Genomic DNA, 19,512 nt, shown 5'->3' with positions numbered 1-19,512 from the left:
AAATAAAACAAGCAAAACTCTCACTGTCGGTTCTGACTGGTGTCGTGGCCAATTCACACCAAACACATCAGAGTATTTGACTATTTTATACAGTAACGTCTCCAGGCACATCTAGATAACATTCACACCCAGTGCAAAACACCAAGCTCGTATCTGAATATTGTATAGGCGCTCTCATAGTGGGACTGCTGTTCACCAGCAGACAAGGAAAGTGGGTTATGCCTGAATATTACATGCAAAGAACAACAGTGGGTGAAAGGAGACATCCCATACATGATGAAAGACTTGTTACTAGGAACATAAAATGACTGGATTAAATTGTTGAAGATTATGCATAATGGACAAATATTAGAGGTTATTTTTTATCTCTTTCATTCCTCATACTTCCTAATACATAAAAATATATACTAAATGCATGCATGCATGTTTAATTTGTTTTGAATGACTTTAAGAACAGACAGATGAATTACTAGTTATTAAACCAAAAACGCACAGAAAGGAATGTCTAGTCTTGGAAAAAGAAAACCAACAAAAAAAACACTTTGATTGATTGATCAATCAGTCACCCAAACGATTAGCTTGACAATCAACCAATCGACCAATTGACCAACCAATCCATCAGTGTTCTTGAGTAAGAAAGATGAAAAAGTGCACAAAAGTTAAAGAGGGCAGGTGTTTGTAGTAAGAGCACAGTAAGAGTTAGAGCTTTAAGGCAGGAGGAAATCATCGCTCCTTTTAGTGTCCACTTCTCCTCGTCTCCTTCTTTTCCTTTCTTCTTCCATCTCTTTATTCCTCCTCCTCCTCCTCCTCCTCCTCTGCTCCCTCTTCCCCCGCCTCTCCTTCCTCTACTTCCTCCTGCATAAACTCCACCATGAGTTCTGCAGTGCAGCTGGCCTCTCCCAGGCTGTTGACTGCCTTGCAGATGTACTTGGCGTCGTCATCAGGGCAGATCTCAGAGATGACCAGACTGCAGTGCCCGTCCTCCTCGTAGTCGATCTGGAAGTGACGCGTCTCCTTTATGGGAAGGTCATCCTTGTACCACACCACATCCGGATCAGGATACCCTGTGTCCACACACACACGCACACACAAACACAAACACATACACCACACACACACACACACACACACACACACACACACACACACACACACACACACACACACACACACACACACACACACACACACACACACACACACACACACACACAGAAATGCACACACATACATAAACAGAAAGGCACACACAAACACAAACACAAACACAAACACAAACACATACACCACACACACACACACACACACACACACACACACACACACACACACACACACACACACACACACACACACACACACACACACACACACACACACACACACACAAACAAACAAACCACATAGAAAACACACATAGAGAGACAGAGGGAGAGAGAGAGAGAGAGAGAGAGAGAGAGAGGGAGAGAGAGAGAGAAATAAAGGGTAAATAAAAACTTGTCTGGTACGTAACAATAGCAGGTAAGCCCATTCCATTCCCTTTATCAGTATATTTGATCCCTCGGATCGCACCACTCCAGATCTTGGTGTTGTTAGCACCTAACTCTGCCAGTTCAGCCACAAGAAAACTGCTCAGAAATGTGCACCTCTAAGGCATCTGAGGAGCCCTGTTTTTAAGAGTGTGGGCACACTAGTGGGCATTCTCACCCTCTATCTTGACAATGGGTGGAGGGGCATCTCTAAGGATCCCTGTTTTTAAGAGTGTGGGCACACTAGTGGGCATTCTCACCCTCTATCTTGACCATGGGTGGAGGGGCATCTGAGGAGCCTTGTTTTTAATAGTGTGGGGACACTACTGGGCATTCTCACCCTCTATCTTGACAATGGGTGGAGGTGCATCTCTAAGGATCCCTGTTTGTAAGAGCGTGGGCACACAAGTGGGCATTCTCACCCTCTATCTGGCAGTCAAAGCGAGCAGCGCTGCCCTCCACCACCTCCACATCACGGATGACACTTTTGAAGGTGGGAGGGGCAGGAGGCCGGGATTCATCCTCCAGAGTTTCCAGGAATGAAGCCGGGGCATCCTCTGCGCACACACACACACACACACACACACACACACACACACACACACACACACACACACACACACACACACACACACACACACACACACACAAACACACACACACAAACACACACACAGAAAGGCACACACATAAACAAACAGAAAGGCATAGACATACACAAACAGAAAGGCACATGTGCACGCACGGACACACACACAAACAGAAACACATATACAAACACATACACAGAAAAACACACACACATTATGTTTACAGTCTTATATATACAACTGCACACACTAAAAACACGTATTCCAGCACAGAGGAATGAATCTGATGACATTACACCGACCGACTGCACCAGATAAAATCTTTACAAACAGCTACATCCAAATACATAAATTAAAAAAAAACACAACAAACCGTCAGTGGGCGATTTCTTTGGCCCAACTCCACCCATCATCCCCATGGAATGGAATCTGGAGATGGCGCGCACAGCATTTCCTGTTTTCTGTTACAGTGGAAAAAAACACTTGTGTGAGACCCCTTCAGAACGTCTTTTGACAGTGAACAAACTAACTAGTTTACATAAATAACCAATGACGATAGAGGTATTGACAATAAGAGAGACATACCAAAGAAGATCAAGAGAAGAAAACAGAACTTTTCACTCACCTGCCACTTGCGCCTCAAGATGTACTTCTTAAGCGCTTCCTTGGACAGTTGTTTGGCCTCCATTTTAGCCGTATCCTGCTTCAGCCATTTGTGATCCAGACATTGTACACAGGTGAGACGAGCCCTGCGGAGAACCGACTCATAGTTAATTAATGTTAAACGAGCAGGAAGTGCTCTGAATTCCAGTTTCTATAATTAAAACTGTGCCCCGCTGGGAAAAGTGGGAACAGAGATGGGGAGGGGCAACTGAGCCAGTGGGACTTGAGCCAGTTTTACCCTCTGAGCAGAAAAACTGAAAAATGTCAATTAATTTAAGGACTACATTTTCCACAACCCCCTTCTTGCTCACTTCATGGACTTCTTCAGGAGACTGCTGATGAAGTCTTTGGCCTCGTCGGAGATCTCGTCAAAGGTGTCGTCCTCGAAGTCCCAGGTGGCGGAGGTGACGTTGGACAGAGTCTCGTTGTCGTTGTCTCCCATGAAGGGTGACATACCGCTGACCCTGGGAGAGGGGTAGCAGAAGGGAGCCGCAAAATGTTAGCCTTACCTCAAATGTATGTTTATGCTGTTCATTTACCTATTTAGATTGAATTTTTCCATTCTAAATCTTAATTCTGTTGGAATACCATTGTGACCACCTCAGCACCAAAATGATTGGTGAAACTGCTCAGCTAATATGAGCTGGAAAGGGCTCTACTCCGCAGTAGCGGGCGTCTCCAAAATAATTGGAATCTTTCCGATATTTTAACAAACCTGTCTGAAAAGTCCTCTGAAAGGAATGAGATGTGCTAGAGATAGAGTCGGGGACACTCACAGGATGTAGCAGATGACCCCGATGCTCCACATATCTGTGGCGAAGCCAATCTCCTCGTAGTTGATCACCTCAGGAGCCACAAACTCAGGAGTTCCAAACAAAACCTTTAGTCCACCAGCATTATCTGTGAAAACATGTTTTCAGGTTTATGTTGGGAAAAATATTCTTCTCAAGGACTTGGAATGATGTATAATACACTTTAACCCTATCATCAGTAATTAACATAGGCTATTGAACATTGCTGTCCATTATTGTCCATTTAAATTCATGAATATTTTGTGAGTAAATGGAAAGTACCTAGCCGCCTGGCGAGGCCGAAGTCAATGAGTTTGATCTTGCTGCCTATCTTGTTGATGCACATGATGTTCTCTGGCTTGAGGTCCAGGTGGACGATGCCCTGCTTGTGAATGAAGGCCACGCCGTCGATGATCTGCAGCATGTATTTGATCACTTCTCTCTCACTCAGCTCAAAGTCCTCGTCCACGATGCGATCAAACAGCTCACCACCAGAGATTCTGAGTCACAGGGACATCCACATAATGAGCACTGTTTCCATAGTGTTTATGGTGAAAATTTGAATTATCTAATGCCATCTAACTTCCATCTCACATTTTGTCTTAGACAGGAAACAAACAACAACACCATGACTGGAAATAGTGTGACAAAGATGTCATTAAAGGTGGCATTTCAAGGTTGGCAGTAGTGGACTGACTGACGTGTAAGTGTTGACATAGGGTGTAGCTGTCCCCTGATTAATACTGTAATTGATTACATCGATTAGATTTACTCGTCAGCTGTGGATTGAATCTAAGGGTTTTATCATGCTCTGAACTAGCCAAAACAAAGTGTGTGCTCTATTCTGTCACAATGGTGCAAATATCTATTAAACAACACTGACCAGATTGCATAGGATTATGTGGGGCATGGACCCAGACCTGCTCAATACTGTTTATCACCACTTTCCACTGAGAGACCGCCTGAAATATTTCTGTTCCTAGAGCAGTAAACAAATCGTATGCTGGGCGAGACTTGGATCTGGGCTTTTTTCCATCACGACTGCCAAGAGAAGGGAAAGTGCTTCAGCTTTCTCTCTCTCTCTCTCTCTCTCTCTCTCTCTCTCTCTCTCTCTCTCTCTCTCTCTCTCTCTCTCTCTTTCATTCTCTCTCTTTCTCTCTCACTCTCCTCTTTCTCTATCTCTGTCTGTCTGTCCTCCCTTGCTTGTCCATTCTTACTCTTGGCTCTATATAAGGACATGTGACAGACATTTGGCCAATCACGTGCAGAGGGAACTGGCATTTTTGTTCTCTCCTATAAAAAGCAAAAATGAGTGAAATGATCAAGGAGCTAGTGCGTGTGTGTGTGTGTGTGTGTGTGTGTGTGTGTGTGTGTGTGTGTGTGTGTGTTTGCGTGTGTGTGTGTGTGTGCGTGTATGTGCGTGTGTGCGTGTGTGTATGTGTGTGTATGTGTGCGTGTGTGTGTGTGTGTGTGTGTGTGTGTGTGTGTGTGAACATATTCACGTGATGCTTCGGAGAGAACAGCCCAAAACAGTCTACCCTCCGCTCACCCAAGAACAGCCCATTCCAGTCACAAACAAAACAAGCTTAGCTCAACAAAATGTGATCGTCCCTCTCCCAAAATAAAACGGTTCATGCAATAACTGGTCAGCAGTTTAGAGCACAAATTAAATTATGCAGTATTGAATTATCTAAAACTTGTAACACATTTAACACCAAAGAGATGTCCTAGAAAAACAGCAAACACTTACAACTCCAAAACCATGACCATGTCAGACTTGCCCTCAAAGGCGTCCACACACTGAACCAGCTTTGGGTGATGGAGGCTGTTCATTATGTCGATCTCCATCCGAACATTATCTTTCTCCTTGACAGAAAAGGACTTGATGAATTTCCCGGCCCACACCTTTTTCGTTGCCCTCTCAACCAGTTTAAAGACCTGTCCAAATTTGCCCCTATAGGATAGAACAAGGGAAGAAAAACGGGTCAAAAAAAGAGAAGAGAGAAAAGAGAGAGAGAGAGAGGAGGTTGGACAGTTAGGTTCATTTTCGTGTTGTGTTGTTGGTTTCTAAGAGAAACGCAGAGAGGAAGTAAAAGAGAGAGACAGAGAGCATCACTCACGTTCCCAGTCTCTCCTCCACATCGTACAACTCCTTGACGCTACAGTCTTTCTTCACAACCACGTCTCTGTATTCCTGTTCTTTCTCTGTACCAGCAGTTTAGAGGGAAAAAAAAAATATGTCAAAGTGCCAAAGCTTCCAAAGGCAGTTACAGAGTCTCATCAAGTAGTTTTGACTTAATGTGAAGTGACATAACTTAGGTTGAGTGTTTCCCACCAGGATACATAGATATGATAAGGTTACATGAATAATGGTTAGAGGGAAGAATAGAGATACAAAGGAACACCCACCACCATCATCATCTGCAGCCTCAACCTCTTCTCCCTTTGTCTCTGAGGAAAGACAGATAGATAGATATAAATATAAATCAAATAAATAGAGAGATAGATAGATAGATAGATACATAGTGTGAGGGAAAGAGTGAGAGGGTTTTGTAATGGTAAAAACCCCTCTCACATTAAGTTGATCACAGGTCCCTTCTGCATGCAATACTGCCAAATGTCCATTAGAGGGCTCTCTTTCTCACCTTTCACCTTCTCCACACCAGCTGTGACAGGCACAGACTCTGCACCTGGCTCCCCAACTCCGCACATGTTGACGGCCCGCACACGGAACTTGTACTGCCTGTCCGGGAGCAGGTTCTGGACGGAGTAAGAGGTGCTGTTGCAGGAGGCCAGCTCTGTCCATTTGTTGTCCACAGAGTTCCAGATCTCCAGGTTGTACGACTGCACGACGCTGCCGCCATCGTACGTAGGGCCGTACCATGAGAGCGTGAGAGAGGATGCACGGATGTCACTGGCAGCTGGGACCCGAGCTGGAGGATCAGGCTTGTCTAGGGGAGAATGGATAGAAATGTATGTGGATACGCAATTAATTTGTCACTCTTCCTTTGCAGATTTTTCAGACACAGAAATCAACTTTTTCCTTCAACATTCCTTCAAAAAATGACACAGTATCACCATACTTACTTGCTTATCACTATACTTACTTATGTAAGTACTTACATAGTTACCTACAATAAGTACAATTACGTAGCCCTAATCCCATCATATATACGTATGTAATGTGTTTCACATATTTATCAGTGTATCTTGTTATGAATCCCCCTGTCTAAGTGTCTGCAAAGGGGCATTATGTCAACAACAACATAGTAACTCCACAAATCAACCAGAAAATCAGGGGGGAACATAACTGCTTGGTATAGGTTCCTCATTCTACAGGGTAGAATGCTATTCCCACCTCATAAATCATCCCTTTGGCGAGATAAAACAACGAGGTTGTATAATTGGGGGCCCTGTATCTTCAAACAAACATTGTATACCTTTATGAAACAATATATATGACACAATGTAATCTAAAGATGTGATCAAAGGGTTGAATATAGCTGCAAATGAATAAAGATTTATTGTTCGCTGGTGTGTTTCTACGCTTTGAACAGCCTTGTATGGTAAGGCGAGACTGACTCCAGCGAGACTGTAAAAGGGAGCCGCTTGTCCGTCAGCAACACGTTTACAACCTCGATCCAATAAACACACTGGCAGTAGCCGTATGATGTAGCTGCTAAGATCAGGCTGTGAGGCAATTACCACTATAATAAAAACAGCAAGCTGAGAGGTAATGGCGAAGGAATCAGACAAGGTACCACCGCAATAAAAACACAAAGCTAATGCTGAATGAATCAGAACTCAACACAATACAGTGCCTTATACATACCACAGTAAAAAAAGACTCAGAAACACTTTTCAGAAACATGTTAATGTAGGCAGATTGTAGATATACTGAAATCTAGTTTTCAGTTTGGAATATTGCCTGCATTTGGGGCCAACACACAAGCAGCTTGTATGAATATTTCTACTTTCACTTTATATTGACCTTTAGTTTTTGTGTGTGTTTGTATGCATTCTAGCCTATTTACCCGTACTGTAAAGAAATGTCACCATTGCTCTTCACCTTGCTCTACTCACCCTTGTAATAGTAACCTTATGATAACATTTTATACCCACTAAGTTGTTCTACAATACTAGAATGCTTGTATGTATCATGTATATATCATCTTTATGTTTGAATGTATGTGTACATTTGCATCCAGATACTCTCCCCGCCCCCCCCCCCCCCCCCCTCTCCTCCCTTCCCTTCTGCCCCCCTGCCCCCTTTTTCCTCCCTCTACCTCTCTACCCGGCCAGCTCCAAGCAGATGGCACCCCCCTTAGGAGGTTCTGCTAAAGGTTTCTTCTTCTGTGTGTGTGCCTGTGAACATGAGGCGTACCTATGACGGAGAGGTTGAGGGAGGCCTGCTTGGTGCCAAACTTGTTCTGCAGCTCCAAAGTGTAGCTGCCGCTGTGGTCCGGCTCGCCCGCAACGATGGTCAGCTGACTGCTGTTCTCTGTGGTCTCAATGGTGATACCGCCACTTCCTGACTGGATCTGAAGCAACAATGACCCTGAGGTTAGTCTCTGTGTCTCCCAGCCAACTCCCTGGTTTCTCTCAAAACACCTGATCTCATATTAAGCCAGTACCAATATTCATAAAGAGTTTTAGTGTTCATCTTGTCCTCACTGAAACATTAAGTCAGACATCAAAGGCACATTAACATAAACCAGTCTTGAGACATGTTTTATTTAAATGAGTTTTGTGGTGTGGCTCCCTAGTCATTATGCGGCTCAAGATAGAAGATTTCATTATGAGGATGTGGAAAACAAGATGTTCTGCTCTCTGTCTGTGAACATAGGCCAGAGTAGGGCCCCAGACAACTGATATTCTACCAACCTATTGTTTTTTGTCAGACACTGGTGTATAGCTTTTAAGTTTCACCAGCCAACGAGTTCGTAAAATATGTATCCTAATATGGAAATACCGACTGCAGTTCAGAAAGCTCTTAAGAGCACTTTGAAATGATTTTGCTCTTCTAAAATTCTGAGCCAAGCCATGACACAAGCCATGTTGGAAAGCTGCATTACGCCCTAGACACGCTACCTTTCCCTCTTATAACCTTGAGAAATATGCGGACAAAGGGTTGTCTTATGGAGACAGGGTTCTCTTCTAAGGACACAGATCCCTTAAATGTTCTAGACACCACCATTAGATGTTCTGACAAGAGCCTTCATTTGCTCTTCCCACGATGGATAACCAAAGACCCCATTAAGATACAACACGTTTATTTTCTTCTATGCTGTTCTTTCTCCTTACCGGCTTTTTGAACTTCAGCCAGGTGCAGGTGATGGGCGTGGCCCCAATGAAGTTACACACCAGGTCCACTTTCTTCCCAGCCAAGATCTTCTGGTCACTTGGGAACTGGACTATCTGAGGACCGGAGCCTGAGAGGTCAACAGGAGAGAGAGAGAGGGGGGGGGGGGGTCATGTGAAGGTCTGAAACACAGACACACACACGCTTTCTCTCTCTCTCTCTCTCTCTCTCTCTCTCTCTCTTTCTCTCACTCTCTCTCTCTCTCTCTCTCTCTCTCTTTCTCTCACTCTCTCTCTCTCTTTCTCTCACACACACACACACAAACACACAGACGCTTCTACACAAACAGAAATTCTAATATAAATGAAACAGGAGAAGAACACTGGAACCAGCTGTTGTGATTAGAAGCCCTGCTGAAAAGGGGAGAGTATTAAAAACATCCCAAGTAATGCTGCCTTTGGACAGCATCTCTTTATTTATATAACAGATAAGTGGAGCTCACAGGCAGTACAATAGGGCAACAGGGCCTGAGTTGTGACTGATGGAGTGGAGAGTGATTCTGTAAATTAGTCCAGCTTTTTTGTTGTTGTTAATTTAACTGCTTCCTGGAATATTCTGGAAAACTCAGACAGAGAAGACTTACCCTGTTTGGTTGGAGATTTGGGGGCTTGTTTCTTCTTTATAAGGGCCTCATCTACAGAAACACAAGGCTTAGATGTTATGAACATATCAGCAAAGTAAGTTGTTAAAAGTGCTGAAATACCCAGACCAACATTTGAAAACAAAAAACAGCCCCCTCTAAATCTGGTTTAAAGTTATGCCTCTGGGAATGGGTTTCCAGTTGAAGTTAGAGAGAGGTTTACTATTATCTTAGACACACACACACTTATGGTTTTGAAATGCACTCATGTACTGATGGAATATAGCTGTACAGGACAGATGTATTTATACGTGTGAATGATGTGGGCATATGGGAGAGGGAGTGCAGAAGCTCCAGAGAAGGGAAGCTCTCTCCCTCCAGCGTCCCAGACCAAGGGCCTGCCTCATGTGGACGCTGGATGCTGGAATTCCCCTTTTATGGACATGCTATAAATAGACCTCCGAAAAGGATCCAGGAAATGTCCTGCACTCTCTCTCTCTCTCTCTCTCTCTCTCTCTCTCGCTCTCTCCCTCCCTCTCCTTCCTTTATCTGTTTCCCACTTTCTCATCCTCTCTCTCTCCCTCCTTCTCTCTCTATCCCTCTATCTGCCTCTCCTCCATTCTCTCCTTTAGTATTTATTCTAGGGGTCGATAGCCGTCAGGAAACAATGCAGCGGATTGTAAACTCTCTCCAGCCTCCAGTGAGGAGGCTCTGTTCTGTTCCCTTGTGCTCAAGCACTGGGCCATTTTAGGCCATTTTCCTCCCCTGCTCCACCTAGTCAGTGCCACCCTCCTCCTCAGTGAGTTACGGCCTTCCTCCTCTCCTGATCTCTGGCTGTTTGTATTTCCACCACATGAAAGACCAGCACCCGTCTTTTGCCCCCCTCTCCTCCTCTCCTCTTACATGTTGATGTTGCAATGCCTGTGTAACCCTAGATGTTACTTTGTGTAGATGTGACAGATTTATAGAAGTCATAAAATTGTTGGTTAATGTTCCAAAATATCAGCTACACCACCCCCCCCCACCCCCCCGCATTTACTCTGACCCCTTAATCCCTGCAGATTAAATCTTTGACTTCATGCAATGGATCTGAGTGAGGAAATAGACAAACAAATGGAAAGACCACCACCACTATCACCTCCATCATCACACACAAGCCTAGACCCCCCAGTCCAACACAAACACCCAACTCAATCCAGCTGCTGCCAGCTACGGTGACACAAAGGGTCCAAAATACTGCCACAAATCCGAGCCAACAGGAAGCACAGGAAGGGCTCAAGCTCTCAGGTGACAGACCTTTATTGTCTGCCCTGTTCCTGAGTGCAGCTGACTGACACCGTGTGCACACTGTGCCCACTGAGGCTCATGGGATTGTAGTTCATTGGCAATCAAAACAGCCAGTACATCTAAGTGTGCTTCGCAGAGCAGAGAACTCACTCAGGAAGTGAAGGGGGTGGGGGACAGAGCACGTGCCTTCGGAGATGGGTCAAAGGTTGCATCTGTGTCCTGTACTGTGTCTCAACCTCACCTCTAACTTTTGGAGCATAAAATCCTGAAATCTCAGCCCCCCCCCATCAAACAGCTTGGGGAGGACTGAGCTCCAAAGCTCCCCCAAATCCATCCATATACAGCTTGCACCCTGCTAGAACTGGAGTTAAAAGCAAAAGCCCTTGAAGAGAGAGAGCCCAGAGGTGTGTCTGATAGCAGGGAGAGTCGGCTAAACCCTGTAATCCCACACAGACACACTTTAAATTACGGCTCATGGTGTGCAAAGATTAACCAGAGGAGGAGGGTTCAGCTATCGAGATTGTACAGAGTGGGAAATTCTTCCTTGAACGAAGGGGCTCAGGATTCGTCAGATAAGAGGGAGCTAAGATGTGCCTTAACGTGACATTCTTTATTGGTGAGAAGAACAATACTGAATGGCTAGTATTGTGCTGAATAAATTCAAGGACTGTGATGTCATGCAAGCTGAAGGTAGCTTCCTTTTATGGAATAGCATAGATTGTGTGGAGACAGTACATTGTGTGAAGATCACTCTCTGTTGTGGGCGCAGACTTCTTGTCACCCGAGGCGGCATCTGTGGGTTCTCTAGATTACATAAGCAAAAAAAAATGAAAAAGGACAAATGTTAGACGATTTAGCCAAAGATCAGGCTTCTTTGAAAAATTCCAACATTGCATTGCCTAACTCTCTTGCACTGGCGCTGGATATCAAACTGTTGTGTTCAGTGCCTTTTAGGGGAGATTTTCCTGGAGGAAAGAGAGAGGGGGCGGGGTGGGGTTCTGGAAAGACTCACCGGAGACCATGACTTTGCAAGAGCACTCAGCTTTCCCGCTGCGTTCTCTGCTTTACATGTGTAGCGGCCAGCATCCTCTGGCAGTGCCTTGTCTACGGTGAATGAACATTTGCCTCCTGAAAAGGTAACAGACACAATACATGATATGTAGTTAAAATGCAAACTCTTAATTCCCCTCATGGGACAACCCAAAAGAGAGTAACACATCACAAAACAAAGACAGGAGGAGACATATCACCAGCTAATGCCTGGATTATCTGTAGACTTGGTTCTTGCACATGCCAAATAGTACCTATGAATTGGAACCACCTTGACCATTGGCTCAAAATGTCAAAAAACATCAGGGGATCCCAATAGCTTTCTTATGATAGTTTATGTCAGCCATTGAGGTTAGATTGAGATTCAGAATTTGGCTGGTGGGGCCTTCTGGTTTTCTGCGATCTCATTGGCTCAACTGTTGCAGGAAGTTGAACACAGTTGTTCTGGTCTTCCGGGAACGGCATGTCAAATAACTAATGCAATTAGCATTATGACTGCGTCTATCCTCATTAATTACCATCATGCCAATCACCACAAAACGACAAGTCCCTATGTGCTGGCTGGTAGCCCTACTTGACATTTTCTTTCTCAGAAATCTCACTGGCGTCACATGTCCCCTGAGCGTTTGAGTCATATTAAGAGTCCTTCTGGAAGGCCCCTTCAACTCTGAGAGTCTTAAGAGGCTCCCCTGTGTGCACTGCACCAGGATACTCAAATGAGCTCCAGTCTTCAATGATGACCCTGGAAAATGTCATATAAGAAAAGCGTCCCTGCTCGCTATCCCCCAGTGTATGGCGACACTAACGAACATAAACATGAACTCTCCCCCATGAGTAGATGTGGAGTCCCAGTGATGTGGATTTTGTGTTCGGTTATGTCATCACCCGCTTCATATATAGTGCACAGGGGAGTCATTGACAGGGGGCAATAATTGGACACAGCTTGACATGTGTGGACAGGAAGGACAATAATCCTTCTCATTTGTTCATCGCCTTGGTGAATACCTTCCATTTGCAACCGACTATAGCCATTTGTTATTGTATTAACTGTCTGTCATCATCACCATTTGCAAAGTCAATTGTGAGTCTGCATGGAGACCAGTGTGCTCATGACAGCTAGTATTTAAGGGATATGAGCTCGTCTGGCACTTGTTTGATATGCGCTGGACTAAACTAAACTCATCCAGAGGATTAATTAGGGATTCCCCGTTACCATACATATCAGGGGATCCTCCGCTGGTATTCCAGAACTTTCTAATTGTGTCACAGCAGAACCACAAGCCTCTTCTGTCAGCAGGGCAGGAGGGAAGCCTGGGTATTTTATTGTTTATGTGTTTATATGTGTGTGTGTGTGTGTGTGTTTATGTGTGTGTGTGTGTGTGTGTGTGAGTGTGTGTTTGTTTGTGTGTGTGTGTGTGTGAGAGAGAGAGAGAGAGAGTGAGTGTGTAAGTTTGTGCATGTATATCTGTGCATCTGTGTTTGTATAAGGAGGGGGGGATTCAATAACCCCTGGATCAGATCAAATGACCCTCTGTGTGAGCTCAAAGCGCTGAAATAACAGCCCCAACTGGCAGGCACCCGCTCACTTCTTGCTTCAGGCTCCATGAAAAACAATCCTCTTTAAAGCGATCCCTGTTCCTCAGCTGAGGATAAACCCACTACTGTTGCTATCGTTCAAAACTCATACCGCTCGCTGTTTTCAGGGTCGTCGAAAGGAACAGTTAAAACCCCTCAGCTTTCGTACAACAGGCTTCAGTCCATTGGAAGCCCCTGGGAACCACCCACGGGGAAGTGTTACACAACTTCAAATTGCTCTGCTTAAGTGCTCCACATAACAACGGCCAACGAGCTTATCAAAGTAGGATTTCCTGTTTTTGAGCAAATTCCTCTCAATGCCATACATATGATCCCTGGAGGACAGAGACTTTAGCATTTTTTGAAAAACAAAAACAACAACTTTTGGTGCTTATTATTTTATAATCAAGCTGTTCCGCAGATACGGGCAACCAGGACTCACCTTCCTGAGATAAGATGATGAATTTGGACGGCTTGATGACTTTACCATCTAAAGACCAGGTGATGGTGGCAGTGGGGTCAGAGGTCACCTGGCACTGCAGGTGCAGGCGCTGGCCCTCCGCCACACTGACGTCGCTGGGCGTCTGGCTGAAGTTGGGCTGCTTCCCTGCGGGGGCTGCCTTCTTATCTGGCAAGCTCACCACCACCTCCTTCTTCTGGGGGAGCCCCGCATCGGCCGGTTTCGTGTTCTTGTCTGTGGTGCTCGGCTTCTTCTCGGGGACCGCCTTCTCCGCCGCCACCGGTGTCCCCTTCTTCTCTGGTATCCCCTTCTTCTCTGGTGTTGCCACGTCCTTCTTTTCCACCGTAGCTTTGTCTAGCTTCTTCTCTCCGAGCCTGCCGTCAACACCGTTGATGCCATTTTGTTTGTCCTTGGTCACTGGGGCTTTGGGTGTTGGGGTCTGGTCCTTTGTGGCGTTCTTCTCTGCGTCGGTGGGCTTCTTCAGCATGGCCCTGAAGTCGACGGGGCCGCTGCTGGCAGGGCTCGCGCCGGGTGCCGGTTTGGGGGTGTCGCCCCCCCTTTTCCCCAGCATCGACCTGAAGTCCACTTTCTGGGGTGTGGCGGCCTTGACCTCCGGGGCGGGCCGTGGCCCGACCTTCTTAAGCTGAGGCGTATTCATGTTGCCCCTCGGCTCCTGCTCCTGACAGACGTTCCCTGTGTGGCTGGAAGCTGTTGCTGCGGTAGCGGCAGCGGCGTGTTTTGCTTTTGCCTTCGCGTTATGTGTGAGCAGCGAGCGGAAGTCCCACTGCTCTAGCTGATTTTCCCGAACCTGCTCTTCGCTGCGCTCCCTGGTGTGCACGTGCCTCCTGAGCAGGGGTCTGGGGCCGCTGTGGTCCTGGTGCTGAGAGTGGACCTCGGGGGCTGTCTGCTGGAGTTGGCTGGCCTCTGCTTGCTTCTCAGAGTCCCGCTCTCCCTGCTGCTGCTGCTGCTGCTGCTGATGGGGTTGCTGGGATTGGGGCTGTGGCTGGGGCTGACTGGAGGTCCTGCTCCCTCTGCAGCTCTCAGACTCACTGACTCTCACGGTCCTGTCCGACAGTCCAACTCCCACTGAAACCCCTCTGGGGCTGGGAGAGGGGAGAAGGAGTGAGGGAGGGAGGGAGGCAAAAAAGAGAGAGAGAGAGATGAGATAGAGCGCAGGGAGGAGGGCGATGGAGGAAGAGTTAAAGGGAGGGCTGGAGAAGGGAAAGAGAAAGAGAGAGAGAGAGAGAGAGAAAGAGAGAGAGAGAGAGAGAGAAAATAAGAAAGAGAACGAACAGAAGTGAAAAAAATAGCAAAACACAGGGAGGAGGTGGAGGGATAGAGAGAGGGATTGTTTAAAGCCTCGGCCCTCTATTCTATAATAGGTTAATTGGAGACAGGGACACATATCATGGCTGCATGGCATCACTGGTGACTCCCGTGGCCTTATTTGGGAAACACGTCCAGACCGCGGGCCTTCAGGCAGGGCTTAAGAAAGGGAGCAGGCTCCAGTCTGGGACTGCTTCAGGGAAAAGTGGGGGTCGGGAAGAACTGGAGGAACGGTGAAAGGGGGTTGTCCCGCAGGACAACCACAGGGGTAAAGGGGACTGGCCATGAGGGGACACTTACAGAAGGGGTGGGCCTCTGTTGTGGGGGTCTGGTGCTTGGCGGATGGACAGAGTGACCATGCAGCTGGACCGGCCAACAGAGTTCCTACAGAAGTAGACATGGAGAGGAATGAGAGAGGTTTGCTGTTAAGGGTAGGGAAGGAGGAAGGGACAGAGAGATATTGAGAGAGATAGAGAGAGGGAGGGAGAGAGAGAGAGACAGGGAGAGAAAGGATTGGTGGTTTCACAGTATTTGAAATCCTGTTCTCCCTGTACTTGGACAGAAACCAGCGCGAAAAAACTCTGGATTTTCTGTGGGTGTTTATTTGGACATGCCTAACCTTTTGACCTCTCAGTCACAGTCCCTTATTGGACCGTCTTACAAAGGCATCCCACCAATCAGAGCTCAGTCGCATGTCTCCCACAGTTTATGTTAAAATGTTACATGTGCTTCCTTATATGGAAATAAACATCTCTGTTATTCTCCCAGCTGGTATCTGTACAAGTCTGTGTGTGCGTGTGTGCGCGCGTGGATGTGTGTGTGTGTGTGTGTGTGTGTGTGTGTGTGTGTGTGTGTGTGTGTGTGTGTGTGTGTGTGTGTGTGTGTGTGTGTGTGTGTGTGTGTGTGTGTGAGTGTGAGTGTGTGTGTGTGTGAGTGTGTGAGTGTGTGTGCGAGCAAATGTCTGTGTTTCTGCAAGTGTCTGTGCACAGGAGAGTTAAGGGAGGACACAACGCAAGTGTCTCACTTAGATTTAATAGCTTGGCACTGTTATTCCTGAGTCTAACATTAAGTGATTTTCCAAGGGGAAAAACAAGACCAAAAAAAATGCCACAGTTAATTTCTCACATAGGTTGGAATGAGTTGGTATGTTCCAACAATAACATAAAACCTGGATTAGAGTTAAAATTAAGCATAGCAAACCTAGCCAAGTCTCATGTTGTCAAAATGGGGGCTTTGAATCAACTAAATATGATAAGACACTGATCTATGAAGGAGGTACAAAATGTTCTCTCTCTTCATCTCATACTGGGTGTATAAAGAGAGTACATCTCATTATTCATGGATGAGGAAAAGGGAAATCCTCAGTCCACTCTTATTTAGACTATGTACTCTTATTTTGACAACTTTAACATATAAACATATTTACATATATACATACATATAACCTACTCCCTGTGTTTCTAAAATACGTGTATACGGTTTGAAGTACTCCTCTATCTAATAAACTGTATATACTGATTCACTGTGTACATATGGGCTTTGGGGGGCATTTTGTTTTCAGGCCATGTGTGATAAGACTGACACATATACAGCACTTCTTTGGAAGGGCTTGAAATTCAGTTTGATGTGAATATCTGTGAGGTCTGGTGGGGCATAAGTACACCTGTCTACCCTCTGGTGTGTACCTGAGCCTGATGTGATACTCTCCTGCGTGGTGCGGTGCGACCCTCCTGATGAGCAGTGAGATGATGTTCCTCTTCTGCACGAGCCTCAGCTCCTCTCCGGACACCAGGCCCACGCCGTCCTTCATCCAGCCGAACTCAGGGAAGGGGTCCCCAGCGATGGCGCCAGAGATGAGGACGTGCTGACCCACGACCGCCACCACCGGCTTTGGCCGGATGATGAACCATGGACGGGTGCCCCCCGAAGGCTCTGGAAACACCAGAAGGTCAGTGACTTGGAGACGGGATCCAAACCAGTGACATGAGCTTTCTATTTCCTGATAGTGGGATTCCCCTGTTTGTGACAGGGGTTTTCTGCTTGACTTTAACAAACATGGTGTGTGTGTGTGTGTGTGTGTGTGTGTGTGTGTGTGTGTGTGTGTGTGAATGTGTGTGTGTGTGTGTGTGTGTGTGTGTGTGTGTGTGTGTGTGTTTGTGTGTGTGATCCAGAGCCTGATCGCTGTGGTCATTGCACTATAGCTTGCGCTGGGAGAGACAGTCTTTCCCCTGGAGTGTCAGACAGTAGGGTTTTGCAAACGAGCATTCGCAGTTGAAACATTAACCAGACGCACACGAGAGGCAAATAGAGGGAGAGGATGGCTCATTCCTCACTGTCATTTATGTACACACTTTCAGTCAGTTATGCAACGACACTCGGACGCGGAGAACTCTCCTGTCCAGCTCACGTGCCTGTTCAGGTGCTCATGGAATATAGCATAGCTAAGCCTCATATAGCATTTATTGTCTTGTTCTTGTGTATGCAATTCCTGTCTCTTATCTTCTCTTGGATTCCTTGTAAGCAATTGTACTTCATGACCATTGGAACCATTAGAACAGTTTGGCACTATCTATCTGGAACTCAGAATTGGAAAAACTACCAATTACACTGTGCTCTATATCTGCGGTACGGTATGGATAATGTGTGTGTTTTATGTGTGTGTTTGTGTGTTACCTTGCACCTTGAGCATTGCTTCAGTTCTCACAACACCTTTATGGTTCCAGGCCACAAAGATGTATTTCCCAGAATCCTCTGGGAAGACATCCCGAATGCATAGATGGCATTCATTGCCATTCCTTCTGAAATTAAAATCTTCCGACTCCAAGATCTCTTTCCCATTATGCAGCCAGAAGACACTGGGCTCAGGGTCACCTAGGAAACACATAAGAAGTTTATATAATCATTAATCTTGATCGGTTTGGTTTGTGTATTTGGATAGAGCACAGCCTCAAAGGAAAACAGGCATTTTAAGTTATACCTTCATGAACAAAAAATATGTCTTAATTTCTTCCTAATCGAAACACATCATGGTTATCATCCTTATAACCGCGTAATGGTTATTACACGTTGCGTTTAAAACTGAGTATAATCCGGCCTTTAAGGGTTCTAGGAAAACAGTCGTGGCAGTGTTGCCGCCCTGGCATGATTCTACTTGGATAGATATAACAGAGAAAATGAAGAGCAACTGACTCCGTGAAGCATGAATGGAATGTTCCGGAACAGAAGAGAGGTGGAGCAGAACCTGTTAACCTGTTAGGTCTGATTACAGCTGAAAGATAGGCCAGTAAAAATGTGTGTGTGTGTGTATGGGCTTATGTGTCTCCATAAGCCTCTTCAGACATTATGTGCCTATAGAGGAGAGGGTATGTTAACATTTGTGTGTGTGGGGGGGGGTCCATCTATACATAGAGGTGACTCTATACATAAGATGATGTGTGTAGAGTACTTCACTCTTCACAACATCTTCGGATCTTGGTTTTTATTATTACCCCGTAAATCTGAATATTTTTCACTGACCTTTCACCTCCACAGTCATCCTCACAAAGCTGACGTCCATAACTGTCTGATCCTCCATACCTCTCAGCAGGACCGGCGCTCCTGCAGTCCTGGAGCTGCCACCAGGAGGCGTACTCACAGTATTAGATCCACCACCAAGGACTTTAGAGCCATCTGCTGAAACCAAGACACCAGTAAGTCCACCCAGTTTCCTGGTTCACTCCATTTTCAAAATCGGTTCTAGATCGGAACTTTGGGCTCCTAGCTAAAAGCCTAAAAACCCTTGTATTTCTGTGGTTTGTTCTGTGGTTGTATTTCTGTGGAAATATGTCCATATACTTGTACGCAGCACACACACATCTGAGTGAGTTTGAATGTGTTGGTTCAGTGAGTGGAAGTATGTTCATATACGTGGGCGTAGCACACACACATCTGAGTGAGTTTGAATGTGTTGTTTCAGTGAGTGGAAGTATGTTCATAAACGTGGGCGTAGCACACACACATCTGAGTGAGTTTGAATGTGTTGTTTCAGTGAAGGTGAATTTGATAGAGAGATGAGATAGAGCGCAGTGAGGAGGGTGATGGTATCTGTACAAGTCTGTGCGTGCATGAGTGTGTGTGTGTGTGTGTGTGTGTGTGTGTGTGTATGTTTATCTGTAATGTTCCAGGGCACAATGGGCCTGACAGTGCATGCAGTTGCCTGTGTGTCGGGGAAGAGTAGAATCCCCAGAGCAGGGGTGGCTAGTGGAGGGACTGTGTTTATAAAACACACTGTGTGGTCTTCCCTCCTTTGACACGAAAACC

General features: G+C 45.9%; 1 protein-coding gene across 1 annotated transcript; it reads right to left on the bottom strand.

Moving 5' to 3' along the window:
* Nucleotides 1-786: 786 nt before the first annotated feature.
* mylkb (myosin light chain kinase b) lies at nt 787-18,787 on the bottom strand (the record flags this gene model as incomplete). The annotated part of the gene is given in 22 exon segments (XM_080851382.1): nt 787-1,064; nt 1,952-2,086; nt 2,493-2,580; nt 2,745-2,868; nt 3,094-3,246; nt 3,559-3,682; nt 3,856-4,073; nt 5,324-5,527; nt 5,694-5,778; nt 5,983-6,024; nt 6,219-6,524; nt 7,958-8,114; nt 8,878-9,005; nt 9,519-9,569; nt 11,554-11,604; nt 11,815-11,853; nt 11,856-11,930; nt 13,870-14,990; nt 15,514-15,597; nt 16,899-17,145; nt 17,887-18,084; nt 18,730-18,787. Coding segments are annotated over 22 exon segments (3,966 nt in total).
* Between the last annotated feature and the right edge of the window lie 725 nt (nt 18,788-19,512).

This window comes from Sprattus sprattus (genome assembly GCF_963457725.1).
Source record: "Sprattus sprattus genome assembly, chromosome: 14".
NCBI classification, from domain to species: Eukaryota; Metazoa; Chordata; class Actinopteri; order Clupeiformes; family Clupeidae; genus Sprattus; species Sprattus sprattus.
Note: the sequence above shows the minus strand (reverse complement) of the source record. Positions and strands in the feature narration are given on the sequence as shown.